This window comes from Eublepharis macularius, chromosome 13, assembly GCF_028583425.1.
Source record: "Eublepharis macularius isolate TG4126 chromosome 13, MPM_Emac_v1.0, whole genome shotgun sequence".
NCBI classification, from domain to species: Eukaryota; Metazoa; Chordata; class Lepidosauria; order Squamata; family Eublepharidae; genus Eublepharis; species Eublepharis macularius.
Genome location: NC_072802.1, coordinates 13174826 through 13194063, shown reverse-complemented (window position 1 = coordinate 13194063; position 19238 = coordinate 13174826). Strand labels below are relative to the sequence as shown.

The 19238-nt window shown below is 40.7% G+C and overlaps 1 protein-coding gene across 5 annotated transcripts in view; it reads right to left on the bottom strand.

The window, feature by feature from the left end:
- ACSL4 (acyl-CoA synthetase long chain family member 4) overlaps positions 1-19238 on the bottom strand; it is a 67738-nt gene that overhangs the window by 28439 nt on the left and 20061 nt on the right. For 2 of the 5 annotated variants that reach the window (XM_054996129.1, XM_054996128.1), the window contains exons 2-6: positions 9367-9440; positions 5193-5432; positions 4445-4622; positions 3462-3571; positions 2015-2153 (exon numbers count right to left, since the gene is read on the bottom strand). In XM_054996129.1, the coding sequence (XP_054852104.1) occupies positions 2015-2153; positions 3462-3571; positions 4445-4622; positions 5193-5420 (655 nt within the window). In that variant the 5' untranslated portion in view covers positions 5421-5432; positions 9367-9440. Of the gene's footprint in view, positions 1-2014; positions 2154-3461; positions 3572-4444; positions 4623-5192; positions 5583-9366; positions 9441-14387; positions 14413-19238 lie in introns of those variants that run through there. The other 3 variants (XM_054996130.1, XM_054996132.1, XM_054996127.1) reach the window with 3 other exon arrangements.

The following is a 19238-nucleotide window of genomic DNA, read 5'->3' as shown; positions in this document are numbered from 1 at the left end:
ACATAGTGGTGAAGTCTACGGTCCCTGACTCATTAGTGAAGCATCCAATACCCCATCCCTACAATACAGCCCTCCTATCTGAGTAAAGAGCCTTTTTGAATAGTTCAGTTTTGCATCATTTGTAGAAAGCCAGGAGATTGGGGGCCCTCCTGACCTCCTCAAGGCAGGTCGTTCCACAAGGTAGCGGCCACCACAGATGATATCAAATCATGAGTGGCCTCACTGCATGGATCAAAAATCCGCACAATAGGGCCACCTGTGGGTACAACAGGTGCAAAACCAAAGGAATCCCAGGGTTTGCAGAAAAGTCAATTTTTTTTCTAAAGGGGAGAGGAGAAAATACAAAGCAACTCTTTGATGTAAGGACTCTGCCAAGATATTTTACAAAAAACTCCACTGGTTGATTGAATGAAAATTTATTATAGAAATCCAGTTCAAGGTATAACGAAGACTTTGTTAGGAATGACACATTATCAACAAACAGTAGTACATGTAGTTCAAAGTACTGCCCCCGCCCCTTTACGGGGGTTGGACATTCGGCCTGTGAGAACCTAGGCACTCAAGGTTGACCTGTCAGCGCTCCCAGCACTCCAGGCTCAACATCCTTTGAAAGGGAAAAGAAACTGCAGCTGTCTCATCCCCCTGGAAGGGGTGGGGGGAGGAAGGTAGATGCCAACCTCCTGACATTTGATGGCAAGGAAAGGAAACAAGGGCAAGATGGGAGCAGGGTGCGTCTGTCCTCTCACATGAGTCCTTGTGGGGCCCCTCCTTGCATGAAGCATAACCTACACGAAGAAGAATCCAGTTTAAAATTGGTCAGTGGCCTGGCCTCTCACTGAGATGGGAGGTTCTTATGTGCTAGAAAGCTGAACTGTTTCAGCTTTCTGAACTACATAATTTAGGTGCTGAAAAAGTTACGTTAGAGTTTGAAATAACTAAATGGTCTTTCTAGAGTGCTTCCTGATTTTGAAGTTTTCATGTTTATTTGTTTTGATATCAAGTAGTGTTTATGTATGTTTTGACGTCACGTTTCTAACTATATCTTTACAAAACAGAATGCCTTTCGTTTCATGTCTTTTTGCATTCTCTATACTACTGTATAAAGGCCAATAAGTTATTTTAACACATTCGTTCCATTTGATTTGCTCTGCTTTGATTCACTGACGTTCCAAATCTCTAACCCTTGTGACAACTGAACAGAAGAGCAATTCAAACAGTTACAATTAAATGTTGGTAATTAAATGTTGGTTTATATGCACTTTCTTCATTCAGCACAAGGGACATACTAAATATTTCAGACTTCTTGCTCTCAAATGGTGGGAACTAGTTTCTTGCTTCTGCTTTCAATTTAGAACTGATAAAGGCAAAACAGGGAAATATTTAAAACTTCCCAAAGACTCTTCTAGTCACAAAGAGATTTAATTCCAAAGTGAGTGTTAAAAATCATCACTGTCAAGTTTAAAGAGGTGTAAGAGTTCAACTTGGACCCTGGAAACAGAGCTTGAGCAATGGCCTGTCCTTGGTGTTCACCTGGGAGCTCAGCCAATGCTATATCCCAATGGAGGTATGATCACAAAAGTTGACCTGGACTTTGATCTACCTGGGGCCTGGCACTGGTGCCTTCTGTAGAATCCCTCCCAAGAGGGCATAGCACAAAAACGTGGCTTGTCATCCAGAATGACTGCAACTGCTGAAAATCATGTAACCCAAATTTATTAGACACCATTCTTCTTCTTACAAATGCAACAATCAGACAGTGAGTCATATTCATGTCAAGGACTGGTGGCACACTGAAGCCAAGGTAGAACATGATCTGTTACGCCTGGACGGGTTTATGACCTAGCCCTTAGCACTGGTAATTACTAAAATCATGCCCTGTTGCTGCCATGATTATTACTGTGTTTGTTTAACTGTGAACATAAGTAATGAAATGGTGAATATACCCATGAAGCTGCCTTATTAGAACACTAGATATCTACCTTGGTTACACTACCTTCTCTGCAGGTCTACTTACAGTTTTCTGGTTTGGCTCCAAGTTCTTCTAATGTCTGCATGCTATGGATCTCCAGTCTTTCAGGATAGTCAGACTTACTGATAGTCTTCTTGTCAACATAAATGACATGTTTGAGGCTAGCGATGTCTGACAATACATTCTGATGAAGAAAATATAATTGAGAGTGGATTTCATAGACTATAGTTCTCAGTACATAGCCCACTTATTTGTACATATCCATTCCCATCATTAAGAGTTTGGATAGCAACAAAATGCTAAAATTTAGGGTTAGATCCAGACGGAATTGGCAATTTCCACCCATTCCTCCATCTTACTGTAAACCAGCCATGTCATTCCTCAAGGTCCTCTAACACCCCAGAAGCAGCATTTCATGGAGATCACTGGGCTGCAGTGGGAGGCAGGAACAGAAACGTTCTGTACCACTGATGGAAAATTTAATCTGAATTCAACCCACCTTCTCCCTACCTCTGAATATGAGCCATCAAATGCCTGTCAAAATGGAATTCTCATATAGCTTACAAAATATGTTTAATGCTACAGCTGCAACCACCAACACTTTTCTTCAGGGCATTTTTTCTGGGAAAAGAGGTGGTGGAACTCAGTGGTGGAACTCAAGACCGCACAATGATATCACTTTGGGTCAGCTGGAACAAGGGGGGAGTTTTTTAAAGTTTAAATGGCCCTCGGTGAAAATGGTCAGGGGGCGGGGCCACCCGCCATGTGACCATTTTCAAGAGGTGCCGGAACTCCGTTCCACTGCATTCCTGCTGAAAAAAAGCCCTGCTTTTCTTTATGGTTTAGATAAGCCAAACAAGCCTGATACCCGTTTACAGACAGTAACAACAATGTGTAAACATATGGATATCCCACGTGTAATTAACAAATGAACTTTATCAATGTAAAAAGGAATGTGATGTGCAGACAATACAATCACATCACCATGCAACGTTCATTGTACAACAGTACTAATACATATCATGTACATCAAAGTTCATTCAAATGTCTCTTGTTAAAGTGTCTCCAGTGTCTCCAAAGCACATTGTTAACCGCAGGGGACCACCAACCCCATTCCTGTTTCTTCTTAGAACAAGGTAAGAATTCCTTGGGTGATGAATAAATATTCCTGTGCTGGTCTTTGTAATGTGGTTTCTTTTTACAGGTGCCTCACATTGATCTTAACAAGGTGTTACAAGAAAAATACAGCCACTGACAGTCCTAGCTTTCGTCAGAACGACTTCCTCAGGGACTTGTGGCACACCTGCAGCTGATTCATTCAATCTAACCCATAGAGTGACGCGTGAAAGGAGATCTGGATGAGGTTCCAAACCACAAGATGTGACTCCTTTGCAAAATGCACCTGTCTACATGGCCAAGAATTTGTCATGTTGGATTTAGCAGCAGACTATGTTTTCTTTATCGCATGAGGAAAGGCACTGCAATGACTTACCTTAAGTTTGCCTTCTAAAAGGTCTATGCTAGTGATTAGATACGATGCTCCAGATTCATTCAGCCCATAGGTTACTGCCTCTTCTCCAAGGGTGGCATATAAAGTAACAACTATTTAACATAAAAGAAAAAAAGCTTAAACAATAAAAGCTAAAACTATATCTTCGGCATCTGTACATAATACTATTACCAATCCTATTACATAAAAGGCAAACCATATTGGCAACAACTCATTTTTTATCCTTGCACAGGCACATTGCCGACAACTCTGGCCTCGAGGCCACTGCAAAGTGCCCACTTGCCCCTGGGAGAGGACCCGCCAAATCAACAGCCTAAGCACTCCTCCCCATGTCTCCCCTCAGCACTCTCCGCTCTGGCTTCCAGGCCGCTGTGAACTGCCTGCTTGCCACTGGGTGGGGGGAACCAAATCAGTTTTCTAGAGCCCGTTGTATTTTTTCACTCAACGGGCATTGTTTCTAGTTATTTTACATTGGGGAATAAGTGTTTAGATTTTGCATTATTATTTAATATTTCACCTATGTGTGAAGTAACAGCACAATCTCATCTCTGAGTTATGCTGCAGAGTGGGAATGGGATTGCTATCAATTCCCCCTATTCAAGAGCTATCAGAAACATTGCATGCAAAATTTCATTCACACCAGTTATGGTTGTTGTGAAGGGTTTTCCTTTGTATATATTTTAAGTTTGCAAGGAAATGCCACAATTCTGCGGTACTCACGCATTTTATGGCTTTTTAAAATGATGTTTACATTTTTTTTCTTTTACTTAAAATATATATTTTAATCTCTGCCAAATAAGAATAATACATCATGTATCTGACAAAGTAGGTTCTATCTCATGAAAGTTTGTCATGGTAAATAACATTAATCTTTCAAACGCTGAAGACATTTCCCCACACCAGTCAACCTGCTGCATCATGCTGCTTTGTTCAAAATGTTCTTAATTTTCAAACGCAATACTCACGAGGGAAGTTGTATCGGAAACAGGTCTGGGCTGCAATTATCCATTCTGCTCGTGTTTCACAGAATATGGCAACTGTGCTCTTTGGTTTCAGTCCTATTGCAGCTAATCCACTCCCAAAGTGGTTCACTTTCTGGTTCACTTCTTCATAGTTTAGCCATCTATAGTTTCCTAGGATTAGCTGGTCAGAGATTAAACAATTGTTTTGGTACCCATTGAACTACTTGATCAGTATACATTACCAACTATGTCTAAAATCTAAATATTTTACTTATAATTAAGAAAAACAACAAGAATGTTGGTCCAAAAGAAGTCTGTCTTTACTACAAAATAACCCCAAAACAACACCTGCTTAATGAGGAATCCCTGACTCTTTTCCCCTATCCTATCAACATTGCTTGTTCAATAAAAGGACATCTTCAAAACATTTTCCTAATGTACATAACAACACACAATGTTACAGAAAGACAACTAACAGAGTATTTCTTCAGCACAAATTTCAAACACCTGATGCAACATCTGATTAAAAATTTAACTTGTGCTTGTATGACAAAGTAGCAACCATGGACAATGCAGTTTAAAATTCATGTTTAACTGATGTCATTGTGAAAAAGAATACTTTCAAAACACAATAAATGAATTATTACTTGTATTTATATTTCAGTAATCCTCCTAGCTCTTTTAAGTTAGATGGCCAAGAGATATTTTCATCTCTTCCCAAAGCTTTATATAAAAATGTATAAATGGTTACCTTTTTAAACACTTTTCCATTGGGCTGCATTTCATTTTCTTCGCTCAAGATCTCTCTCGTTCCAAGACAATCCTTTCTCCCAAACTTTGCTACAGCATGGTCAAACAATTTGTCCAAAGTGTCTGCTCCAGGAAAGTCTATAGTAGCTAGCGTCTCAAGATGAGAAATGGCTCGGTACGGGCTTCCAGGGTAGTCCGAGATGGGCTTAGCTTTTAAGCGCTTTGCCATAGCTTTTTTCTTCTTAGCATTGGTAAGAAAATACCATGGTATGAATACAAGGGCACTGTACAGAGATATCAGCAAGTACACAGGGAGCAAGATAAGGGTGCGTAGCTCTAGCTTAAGGTTCATAATGGATAGTTTCCCTTTTACTTTTAAAGTCTGTTATCTGACTCCCGTCTCTTGAAGATTCCAAGTGTCTTAATTTTTGAAAGGCAAAGGCGGAAGCAGCAGCCGCACAAAAAAAGCAGAGAGAAGGTTTAGGTGGCTCAGCTTTAGCGTAATCACTGGGATGTTAGAAACATTTGGAAACCAGCAGCAGTGAGAGATTAATTGGTTGCTGAAGATCACGGGTAAAAAAACAAGCAGGAAAAAAATTAGTAACAGTTTATTAGTTTAAATATTTTATTCATTTCATTACAAAATGCAGCTACACTGTAGGCTGAAGGAACTGGCTTAATACATTATGTATATGAACATCCACTTTTAAAGACCAAAACTGAACAAATATTTACTCCAAGATTCAAGTCCCTCTATCCCAATTCAAACTTTTTAAAGCTTTTGAGAACCCTGCCCTTAAAACATTATACTTTTAATCTAGTTTAGCAATATCAGCATTGCATCATTGTGGTCAAAAGTCCACAACCTTTTCTTTAAATATTTGTGCTAAAGAGGAAAGATTTAGCAGTGCTGTTTATGATTTTCAGAAGCTACATCAATTAATTGTTTACAGGACATACTTATTTATCAGATTTCTTGGCAGTGGCAAGTAATACACTGTTTGAAAAGGTTATTGCAAAATGCTCCCAGTATTTCTCCAGTGTTGATGGAAACATGGAGATAGATCCAATGACATGCCTCCCATTAACTGTGCCTTTGGAGAAGTCATCCTCATGGACAAAGGATTTTCTGGATCCAACCCAAAGCCTTAAGATGCGTAACTTTTTAGGAAATCATTTCAAATGGCTTCTCATATGGAAGGAACTTATCCTGTTCAGTAATAACGTTGTGGTTTTAAAAAGTCTCTGTTAAAGCATTCCAGAATAGGCCATGTACATGACTAACCATGTCATGACTCAATGGCCATAAGGCCCTGACACACAAGAAGCTCAGGCTCAATTTTTAACAGGATTTTCTGGGGGTGCAGGAGAGAAAAAGAATGGGTATTAACTGTCAGACAGTGCAGTAAATTATTTAATGTTCATTTCAATGGAGCTTGCACATGATTCTCCTGCAAGGCACAAGGAAGCTGATGGAAGCAGCAACACTGCTTGGTGGATTGGGGCCCAATACATTCTATCAGGAAAAAGGATCATTTAAAGATGCATCTCTTAGGTACAGTTTCCACAAATCATATCTGTTAGAGGTATCTGTTAACTGCTCAGAAGTCTGCTTGTGTCAAATCTTCTGTAACTGTTACAGATAAAAAGCTAAAATTCCAAGTCCCAATCTTTTCAAGTATGTGACATTAATCTTTCCTTTAACTATTTTGATATTATTATTCCAGTTAATTCAGCACTCCAGTTTAAGTACGCTACATATAGAACACAGAAATGTTAATACTACAGTTAAAGCACCAGGAAAGTACATGGATGAAATACCACATATAACAGAAAAGCAGACCTGGAAGACTTCTCAGACTCCGTAAATACTCAAAAGCATGCAACGTAACAGCAGTATATGGCCCAAATACACACTGTATGCAAACGTGTTCAACTGAATGGCAAAGACCTCCTTTTCCTCAGAAAAAGTTGCTTTGGAAGGGGGAGATCAGGACCAAAGAAATAGTGGTAGAGTACCCAACTCTTTCCATGCCTGTTGTTTCTGTGCTTCATACTGCGCACAGCAGCTCTTTCTACCCCCCCCCCCTCAATCCTGCACCCCAAACTACAATTACATATTTGGAACTGCACAGGTGGCAAAGGATTGTTTGTTGAGGCCATGTATATCAGACAAGTAAAAGAGGGGAACAGGTCAGGTGCTTCTTCCTCTGAACCATTTGGCTGTTCAAATCATCCTTCCCAAAAGTAACTTTACCTGAAGGGCAGGGGGAGAAACGCCTCTTTAGGTTCAACTGGTCATGTTCATGTGCAAGGTGTAGTAAGGTACTTGAAACTGGCAAGAGCATACTGATACATAGCTCACTAAGGGCTTGATTCTGCCATTTCTATTCAGAATGATTAAAACCCCAGTGATTAACATGGAGTGCCTGAACTGTGAATAACCAAGGTTGGCAGCAGAATTGTATTGTAGAATTTAAGGCTGGACTAACAGCAGAGTACTCAGGGTCTTGACAACTAGAATGGAAATGATACTGATACCACATTTACTTTCCTTCAAAACTCAAAAGGAGAAAAAAACCAGAACTGTATCTGGGCAATGCTACTTTCCTAATGTATATGAATTATGAAAAAATGCTTCAGTTGCCTCCCTATTAGTCAAAACAAATTCCTAGCACCAAGAAAAGGGCATCTATAAAACTAACAAATGCCCTGTGGAAATACAAGCTTTTAACATGTAATCTCACAACAGCTTATTTACTCCAATATATTCTGCCTGTTTTAAAAAACTGAATAGGCTCAAGTATTAATTCTATCAGATAACTGTGTCTGTGCCACTAGACCATTAACCACTTAATGTCCAACCAACTGTTCTACATACATTAAACTCTCTACTCTTTTTGAAAGCTATGCTAACATCTGAAGTACCTACTATGTAAGTTTTACGCAGCAGTGCTTTAGGGCTTTCATATCAATAGAATTTAAGCTCCAGGAATGCTATAATGTAATTTGCATTAAAGTCATGACTTTCGAAAAGTGTTTCTAATATGCTTCCAATCAGCATTTTACTACAGTGTGCACACAACTTCAGAAATAGGGTTGAACCTTGTGGACTAGTTCTGCTAACAATGGCATTTTCCCCCAGGGCAAGGAGTTATCATCTACTGGAGGTAGCCTATTGCAAAAGAAGAAGGCTCCTTGTACTGGAATAAGCGCTACTGTTACGACCCTTTTCTTTCTCTTTGGGTAGATTTAGTTTTTAAGCCTTTTATTCTTGCCCCTCTTGGTAGACTGCTGCCACCAGGAATTAAATTCCAGAATAACTTAAATTTCTCCTTTTAGTAACGTGCCCAAGGGTCAGGCTCCTTCACGGTACTATGTGGCCCTGAGGATAGGAACGGGATATAGGAATTACAAACACTCTGGGATATTTAAAAAAAAAAGTAAACTTATTTTTATAAGAAGCGTATCAGTTTCATATTATTTCTAAAACTTGATGGTTTCAAAAGAGTAGTTCTCAATTCTTAAAGTTACTTTACTTAAACCCAGTTACACAGATTTTCTCTCAGACTTCACACACATTTTGCCGCTTTTGATATTAATTTCTCTCTCAATTACAAGTAAGACCTTTTCTCAGGAGCACACACAGTTTGCCTACTTTTCCTGACTGAATGTTCTTTCACAAACACACAGTTCAGGCTACCACACAGGTTATATTTCTCTCAGACAACATAAACAAGCTCAGGCTGCACAGCTTGCCTGCTTTCTCCTGACTCAATATTTCTCTCAGAAATGCTTAAACATGCTTAGGCTGCACACAGCTTGCCTCTGTTGCCCTGACTGAATCTTTTCTCTCCACTCTCAGTAACTAAAAATTGCATTCACTCCGCCCACACACTCAGTCATCAACCAATCATATCACTCACTCATCCCTCTCTTTTACCCCCACTCTTCATCTATACCACACCAAGCATTTAAAGACACATACATGCATTTACTTATAATCATTACAGCTACCATTAATGGAAAGGGGCCACAGAATCCTACCAATAGATATGATTCACCAGTACACAGCATTCGTAACAAAGACCCAATTCTTATTTTAAAAGAATTCAGTTAAACGTTGGTAAAAAATTTATCAAATCAAAGAAATACCAGTTAGCTATGACACTTACAGTGTTTCCAAAGAAATGATGGGATTGTCTTCTGAATTATGTCAATTCAAACCGGCACACGGACTGTTTATGATCTAGGGTTAGAAGAAATTTTATACATAAATGAGCATCTTTTAGACTGCCACACAACCACATCTATCTATTTATATATAAAGACAAGTGTGCTGATTGACTCATCAACGCCCAGCCCAAACCCCTGGACCTAGAAACAAGACATTTGGGGAGAACATTCCTTTCATAATGTAAACACCCACTAAGAAGGGATCAAGAAATTCTCCCCCTAAGGGGGTAAAACAGTGTCGAATGTGTTTTCCCAAAGGGATACAGCTTCCCTGTGTGGCTGGCAGGCTGCTGCCTGCTTGCCCCTCTGCCCACTATCAACTCAGCCACGTGTCCCACCTGCCTGATTGCTGAAGTGGTTGTGATCAGTGCTCAGAATTAGGAGGAAGGGAGGCACACCACTCACATTTATTTATTTAGGATATTTCTATTTCTCCTCAGAGTCCTGGTACAACATTCTGGTACAATGTTCTATTCCCAGAACTACTCTGCCTGATCAGACTGAAGCAATGCTCTCCCCTCACTCTGTGGGATCCCCCTTGCTTAGCTGCCAACACCACTAAAAATACATGGCAGACAAGACCCCATCTGGCTCCCCAAAGCAACTGTTGCTGTATCTTTAAAGATACACCCTTGTCACCTCCTGCTGGGCCATGTTCTAATTTGTACAACTTAGGTTAGTGACTAGGGTATCTGCAGGGGTCCATTTTTTTTTGGATGAAGCCTAGAATGCTTATTGACTGAATTGAAGTTCTAATATTTCACCACTGAACGAGTGATAAAATATACTTTTTGAAAATGAACTCATTAAAGAACTGGACCCAAGAACAAACATCTCTACAGACCTATTAAGTCAAATCTGCATTGGATAATTTTAGAGCACTTAATGTTTTGGTTATTAAATTACTATGTAGGAGACCCTCCATCCCACAATAAATCTGACACTTAAAAAAACCTGCAGTAAACAGTCTACCATTTTTGAAATCTTGATAGTAGCCATGGCTTCAGCTGGTTCACATGAGCCCTTGTCAATGACTGGCTCAGCTACAGCAGTATTATAAGCTTTCCAACTACTCCAAGTTTTAAAAAGCCTGTCACTATATAAAACCCCCAAACAGATAGGGCTAGTGTCAGTCCCTGGCAGTTAGATCCCCAAGTTATCCACAGTTAACACACAGGTGTTCCAGTTGAAGTAACTTTATTAGAGATCCATTCAGTACAAGGTGCTCAGACAGTGAAACTGGCAGAAGTGACATAGATAGGGTCAGCACAGTTAGTTATAGGGAATATTCCCGCCTTTGGGAAAAGGGACTGTTAGCCAAGGGGGGGGGGTGAGACATTGTTTTAGACTAGACAGTGAGAAAGATGAACTTATCTTTAGTTCTCAAGAAGGCTACATCCTGAGCCAGTTTCAACTGGCATTCAAGGACACTGGCTCAGTGGAGCGAGAAAGAGAAAGTAAACATTTGCAAGATAATTTGCTGGCATTACAGCTATAAAGAACTTCCCATAGTCTCAGAGACCAGAGTCAGATATAACATACATTCATGGCAGATATGACAGCTAGTGTGAGTTTGTGTGTGTGCGTGCACAGGAGCTTAGGTCTATGCACGTGCATGAGAGAAAATGAGTACATGAAAGATTGCAAAGCTTGACATATCAACAGATGAATTTATACAGATTTTCACTGTGAATTGTTGAATAGCCATTGCTATTACCTGCTCACTGGTAGGTTCAATTTCAGTATTCACACTGGGATTTTTCCCATTTAACTCAGTTCATTTTCAGTGCAATCCTAAGAAGAGTTGTTCCAAACCAATTGAAATCAATGAGTTTAGACTGGAGTAACTCTTTTTAGGATTGTTATTTATTTAAAAACTTCATCTGAATTCCAGTTGTGTTGATTACAGTTGATTCAGTTTGTGGAAAAAACAGTTATATTACAGGCAACGAAGTTCCCAAAGGCCAATAATAATATGTTTGCTTTTGTACTACTATATATAATATGGTTAGAGAACAGGCCTTGCAATCCTAACCCTTACTCCCACAGAGGCAGCCAGCTGCCCATAGATCCTTAGCAAAAGAGAGGAACCTGCTAATCAACAATAAACAAGGAAGGTGCAAGCACAAAAGTAGGCATAAGCAATGAATCAATTACAAAGTATCAAATGTGTTCTATTGGAGTACCAACACTCTCAAGTATATCAAGAAATAACATTCAACAGTGAACACAGAAACAGTATGTACTACTACATACAATATGGTTAGAGAACAGGCCTTGCAATTCTAACCCTTACTCCCACAGAGGCAGCCAGCTGCCCATAGATCCTTGGCTGCAGTTACTCTAAGGACTTTCAGGAGCAAGCTACGCTGGTGCTGCAAGCCGGCCAGACCCGGTGAGGCCCAGCCAGGAAAGAATTCTCCCTAGTTATCCTAGCAACCCTGGCAGCATCCACCATTTGCAGAGTGGCTGCAGTTCATAGCCCCCTGAATTACAGGAACAGGCGTAGCTAATCTTCTGTCCATGATCTCTCTCTCACACACACACCTGTCAATGCTACTCCTCTTCCCTCCAGAGAGTGAGTGCTCGGGGCATAAAGACCCCTGTGATCGCTGCACTCCAAGAGAGGCACCTGCCTTAATAAGAACACTACCTCACAGTGGGGACAGAGTTACACTGTAGATGCAGACAGGGTGCCCACTCACCCACCTGACCCCCATTTATGACAAGGGCCAGGCTAGCAGCTGAAACACAGCTCACTTGCAACTCCCCCATTGCTCTGAGAAACACACACCACTAGGGTTGCCAGTCCTTTGCTCCCACCCTCTGATCCCCCCCACTCACCTGGCCAGTGGATAGGAAAGGAAGGGGAACAGGCCTCCCAAGCATGCTCCCAAGGTGGTACAACAATGCCACTCCTGGGAGGGACGTCATCATGCCACCCTAGGGGTTCTCCCACACTTTGCATCAAACCGAATCAGGCCTGTTTGGAGCCCAAATCAACCTGCTAAAAAGCACGCATGCACTCCCAGGCCTGCACAATGATGTCACTTCCCAGAAGTCACATCCAACAGGCCCTGGAGCTCACTTGCGCAAAGAAAACAAAGTAAGTGAGTACCTGCTGGGAGGGTAAGGGGACCTGGCAACCCTATAGATGTCTGGGGTCTAAGGCACAGCCCCTGGACTTGCCAGGAGGAGGAGATGGGAGACAGCCGGGAGACAGCCACCCAGTCACCCCAGCAGGCTCTCAGGGCCAGAACCTACCTACAGAGGAGGGAGGGAAAGAAGCACCCAAGCCTCAGAGGGTTAGAAGGGGCAGGTGGAGGCCAGCTAGTCCCACCCTCCAGTGGGAGTCTAGGAGACCAGGCAGGGAAAGTGGGGGTCAACCCAGCGGGGGCCAGAGCAGAGGGAGAGGGAAAAGGCAGTGGGGACAGACAGCAGCTATCCAAACAGGAACCTTACCAGCCAGGGAGGAGAAGCAGCCACAGCAGCTCAGAGCCACGCCCCAGCCTGCAGCCCAGCTAGAAGGCAATAACCAGGCCCAGGGGATGCCAGGAACAAAGCAACTCCAGGTGGAGCTGCCTGAGGCACTCTGTTGGAGAAGCTGGGCAGCCAGCCAAGGAGACACAGCTGGGTCTGCCTTCAGCAATTGGCTTAGCCAGAGAGGCTTGACATCCAGCCAATGAGACACAGCTGTAGCTAGCCAATGCAGCCAAAGTAGCTATCCCAGCTGCAACTGCTTGAGGCAGCCCAGGACAATGCTGGAAGGCAAAAGGGGGTGTGGCCTGGCAGGTGGAGCCTGGGATGAGGGGTAGGATATAAGGAAAGTCCACCCACAGGGTATGGTGGGTTGAGTAGGAGTGATGGAGTGGAGTTGGAAGCAAGAGAGTGAGAGGAGGCAAGTGGATGAAGGAGGAAATGAAGAAGATCAAGGGGGAGGACTGGAGCAGGTTGAGCAGGCCAACGAGTGGACTGACAGGGAGTCTGGGTGAGGTATACCGCCCCTCCTTCCATAGAGCAGGATCCTACAGTATCCCTGACACCCCCTTGACGTCAGGGCCAGGCATGCCGGCACCCCCCCCCCCCCAGCAGTGGCTGCAGCAAGCCCTGACAACAGACACCACTCTCTCAGAACAGTAAAACCAGAGATGTGGAGAGACTCAGTAAGAGCCGAACTTGCAGCCTCTGGTGCTCAGTATCAGCAAAAACAAGCCGTGTGTGTGCAGCTTCCTGAGCACATTAGCCCCCCCCCCCACTTAAGATTTGCATACTGTACAGTTAGTATGTGAATTAACTATTACAACAATACAAATATCTCCTGCTATCAAAAAACATTTTTCCCTACAGCACAGTTTGGCTTGATGTATTTCCAGTGTTTTCTGAAAAAGAACTTGATAGACCTGTCCTCTCTTCTAGTAACTAGATGCCTGCAATAAAATCTAAACTAGGTCATGAATGCCTGGACAACACAAAGGCCCTCATGTTACAGTATCATTAATTTTTAAATGGTCCACATGGAATATGCAGAAGGAAAGATTACATTCCAAACAGCTATTCTTTTCAAAGAAAAATGAATATGAAAAAAGAAAAACTGCAAACATAATACTCATATGAAAATTTATTTGCTTGAACAGTAATGAGACTTAAGTGGTGCTGGCTTCCAGGTTTTGATATACACTGTTTAATTTAAACTGCTTTTTGTTCAAGGTTATACAAGTTTATCGTGAAAGGTCTTCCAAAGCTGTTATTTTCACAACAAAATAACTGTATAATGTCAGCAAGGGCACTGAACCATCTGGCAGCATTTATTAGTATTATTCTGTTTTGCATACAGACTTAGACAGCTGTTCAATGACAGTTGCAGAATATGATATGAAAACTTGAAAGTTTTAAAAATATTAGTAAAAAGATGTACGTGCATTCAATCCAAACTATACATAAACAAAACTCAGTTACTCACCAAGTAAAGCCTTCCCAGTTCTTGATGCAGGTCTGTATATGCATAAGAGAGCTTATAAAGCAAAAGGCTTAAGCAAGAACTATTTTGGAAAAATGTTTTAGGGCTTGTTACAATCACATTGGAGGAAATGATTCAGAGTTGTTATCGTAATATAATCTTTCTGAAAGGACAAACAGTATTTTCTGTATGTGTATCTGACAAAGCAAGTGCTGACTCATGAAAGCCTATGCCACAATAAATTGTATCAAAATGCATCAAAACTATTACAATTCTGTAGATAATTAAGAATTTTTCTATACAAGCACAAATGGTTTCATCAAAATTTATCACAAAATGGAATAGCAACTGTAATTATTTGTTTTTTTTTAAATGCTTAGAACATACTAATGTAATTATTTGGACATTGTATTTAAAAAGTTGCTTATATATAGTTCCAAACAAAACACTACTCCACTTAATTCTGGGCCAAATGTTCATGTGGATTTTCCTTAATGGTAACTCAAATCAACTTACACAGACCTGAATTACACATAATATACCTGTATATACAACAACTAAGATTCAAACTGGGATTAAGACACTGAGGAATTGTTTACAGCACTGATTGCAATTTAGTTTGTAGCAGGGCAAGTTGTGTCTCTTTGATTAAGATTGATGGATTTGGGAAACTATAGTTGGTGTCTGTATTTAAAATGCAGCAACTACAAAAGAGATGTCTAAAGAACAGGCATTCTATTGAAATGAGAAGATTACCAGATCCCCATACAGATATCTGTACAGTATATTAAAAAACTGTAATGAAAATTTCTCTTGGTAATGGTTAATATCTGTTGGCAGATTTTACATGTAAGCTAGTGTGAGTTATCATTATAACCCTTCATTAACTGGTACAGGATTTTATTTGGCAACTGTACTTTTAAAAATGGACATTATTTTGTGTGTGTGTCCTCATGAAGTTTTAAGCACTACAAATCCCCTAGCCCCTAAGAAACAGGCTGTCCATTGTATGAAAAGGGAAGGGAGAAAGATCACATATATTGTTAATGAAGACCAAGCAGTATATTAACAAGACAATTTCAATATATCTAATTCCAAACAGGGCCATAGAGAATAGATTAATAGAACAGCAAAATGGAACTAGGGGCAGATGGGGTGATTTCTCTATAAACTAGAAGGAAGTCCCAGATTTTAAGAAACCTAAAAACAAACAGACAAAAAAGCCACTGGAGTATTAAAATCCCCCAAAATAATAGACTCAGCACCTGTAGCTTTAAGAAAACAATGCCTACTGAACTCTCAAAGGCCATTTTGCAGGTTGCTAAGCAACTACAACAATATTTCTGAGCCTTCCAAGCCTGAGTTTCTATAACTATGGAGGAGGAGCAGGAGTGGACCTGGAGGCCAAAACAGACCTGCAAAAGACCCAGTTCCCTTCCCCTGTCATGTCCCTTGATGGAAGAGGAGTCACATGGAAATGGACTGGCAACAACCATCAGAGGCTCTCTACCCACATACTGCCCACACACACCAGTGGCAGCAGCAGCCATCATGCAACTGGACAGATCTAGCTCTCCCCACTGGTGGTGGCCACTGTGCAACTTGGCCTGGCCTGCCCAATGGCAGCCATTATGCAACTCGGCCAGACATTTCCTGGGGAGAGGCTACAGGGTGTGGGGTCGGAAAAGAGGGTAACCTTAAGAAATGGGGGCAGATAAATGTAGGTTGGCTGGTGGGTATTAAGGACAAGAGGAAGGTATCCCAGATCCTAGTCCAACAATTTCAGTGCAATCTTAAAAGGCATTACACCATTCTAATTCACTGAAGTCAAAAGGCTTAGAAGAGCAGAACTCTGCTTAGGAAGACACTGTCTAACCACTACATAACACTGGTTCTTACGAGATATATTAATCTTAGAAACTTGGACCAAACAAGAATAAAACCTTACACGTTATGAAATCCTTCAACAAATACTTCAAATGTTCATTAATGATGTTCATTACTGAACATTTCATAGGCCACTCTGAACCACTTGGAAAGGCGGGATATAAATGTTTTAATAAACAAAAATTTGAGAACAATTTCCTCTTCTCTTTTCCATGATAAATACTATATCAGTTTCACTCATTATCATACAGAGTGCCATTGTTTGCTCTGACAGCTAGGAAAATACCAGCAAATATCACATCAGAAGAGTATCCTGTTTTAACATGAGAACTTTTAGATGGTTATTTTAGTATTGGTATTTATGACTCCCCCCTTTTTAAAATTCACCATATTTGTTTATAATAGCCTTTGGCTATGTACAATAAATGCTTTTGTATCTCTATATCCAAATCAAGACACAGTTCCTGCATACACAGGACAGATGAGAGATATGGCTACAATCATCAGAAAGGGGGGAATCAGCATTAATGAGACCTCTACTGCTGAAGCTGCTTCAGTTAACCATCCAAAGTTTTTTTTTTAAGTCCTATTTGCATCAGATGAATATTTTAGCCACATGCAAAAAAATCCTGTGGAATCAAGAATTCTTAATGTATACAAAGAGGGCAAAAGATATTAGAATGGGGATTTTCAATACATTAATATTTTTTAAAAGTAGCAACTGTTAAACTGTCTCAAGTTCCATAAAGCCTACCAGAGTCTTAAAAGTCAGTGATGCATGTTTTAACAGTGCTGTAAACTGCAATTTTCAGACTGACTCGTGTTCATTTCAGGCTGCCTCCTCCTAGCTTCCTACGTAAAGGAAAACAAGTGAGCTATGCCTGCTTACTTCATTGATACCAACTGTCTACTTTTACATAAATGGTGGTGAATGGCAGTTAGCCCCAAAATCTCCATTCAGGATTCTTCATTCAGCATCTAACAAAAATTATTGAAACCTAAGAGATTTAAATTTTGGCCAAATAAAGGAGTGGGATAATAGGATGAAATGTTGCGTAAGGCAATACTTTAGAAGCACTTCCTCCTCATCCATGGAAACTGACCCTTGCCCAGAGGATCTTTAGGTTCAGAGTTAACAACAACAACAGGAAGCCATAAATGTGCTTTTTTTTAAAAAAAAATCACAGTTTGAACTACTTAGCTCATGGAGTACATGCAGCTCTCATGTTTGTAGCTTGCACAGTCTAAAGCTCAAAAAAGGGAAGATACCTAAAAGCAGGAATACTGCAGTCTAGACTATTCACAGGCGTCTGCAGGCTGTGTGTGCGCATATATATACTCATGCACACGTCTGTCTAGTTACATACTTTCTTGCAGCCTACTTTGGCCTCTCCACTATTTGCAGCAAAGTCCAGCAAACACCGTCACACCAGGACAAGAAGCGCAAGAGTCTCCCATGCCTTGGATCCACTCCAAGAAAAACAACCACATCTCTCCAGTCTTTTTCTTCTCCCACTATTTATTTCCAGTCTTGGAGCTGACTATGAGAAAAGTTCAAACCGGAGAACAGTTCAACACACCCCTATCAAGCCCTTCTCTGCACGAAGAAATACCAATCTATGTTTTAAAAACATGCCACCACATCTAGTTGGACCTTCAGCATGTGTGCATCTAGTCAGATCCTTAGCCTGTATGCACTTAATAACAGGCCATTTGTACTCAATTATAAAAGGTATCATTGCCAGCGTAGGAGGGGATTTTTGTTACATGGGGCTACTTCCACATGGAGATGATTCTCTATGTAGCTCTCACTGCAGCTGCATCCCCTCAGCACTTTCCTTGCTTCAGCCTTCCATAGTCACCAGCTGCTCCCTCTCCACTGGAGGGCTTAAAAAAAAAAGAACACAAGAATTGCACTATACTATATGATACTATTATAATCATATATTTCAACAATTTCAACAACATATATTTCAACAATAATTTCCAGGTTTCATTTTAAAAAGAAAGTCTCTAACCCTTTCTGTTGCAGAGTTATAAGAGGATGTACTGGTGTGTGAGAGAAGGAAATGGTGGCTGAGGCAATGAAAATGGCACCGATATGGGTAGGACCTGCAAAACTGTACACCTTCCTGTCTAGACAGTATTAAAAAGTGCTTTGACTGTGATCTGTTTAAAAAGATCATACAAAACGATCTTTCTAAAAGATCAAAGAAAGTGGAGGAAAAAACAGAAGCAGCACAAATGGAACAGGATTTGTTTAGATTCAGTGCTGGCTAACACGCATGGAAAACTGGAACTTTAAACTGTGTACTGGCATGACCGGAATTTACACAAATTGCTACTGTTATCCTTATTAAGATACTTTTTTCGTGCATTCAGGTCAAAAGCTCTATACACACAGAACGCCCTGGCTTTTATATCAGAATATTATAGAAGTAATATGAACCGTTGAGCTATATTCAGCTATGATCTACTCTGCCAGCAACATAAATAGATTGGAACTTTCTGAGCCCAAAGTAGTACAGTAGAGGTGTTGTAAACTAACTTCTAGACAATAGGAAAGGAATATATTTTTTTCTTTATATACCTGCACTCCTTTTGAGTGATGTCACAACAATTTGGATATCAGTAAGAATCTGGTTTAAACCACTGTGAACCTGACACCCCCATCCAGATACAATCCTACAAGATTTATATTATCAATTTAAGAAGCATTACAATACTTCTGTTCAAGGCATCCATAACTGAAGGAAACATACGACCAGGAACCAAAACAAAAACCCTCTATTCCTGAACAAGGTAAATATTAGTAGAATTGAGTTAAATAATGTATTAGATAGTTAAAAGACCAAAATACACATGTTACTCTTGAAATCAACCAGGCCCTCCACTCAAACACAGTGTTACATACCTGCTGAAGTTCCCTACAAAAGCCACGCTGGCTGAGGTAAGGGCATCCCCCTT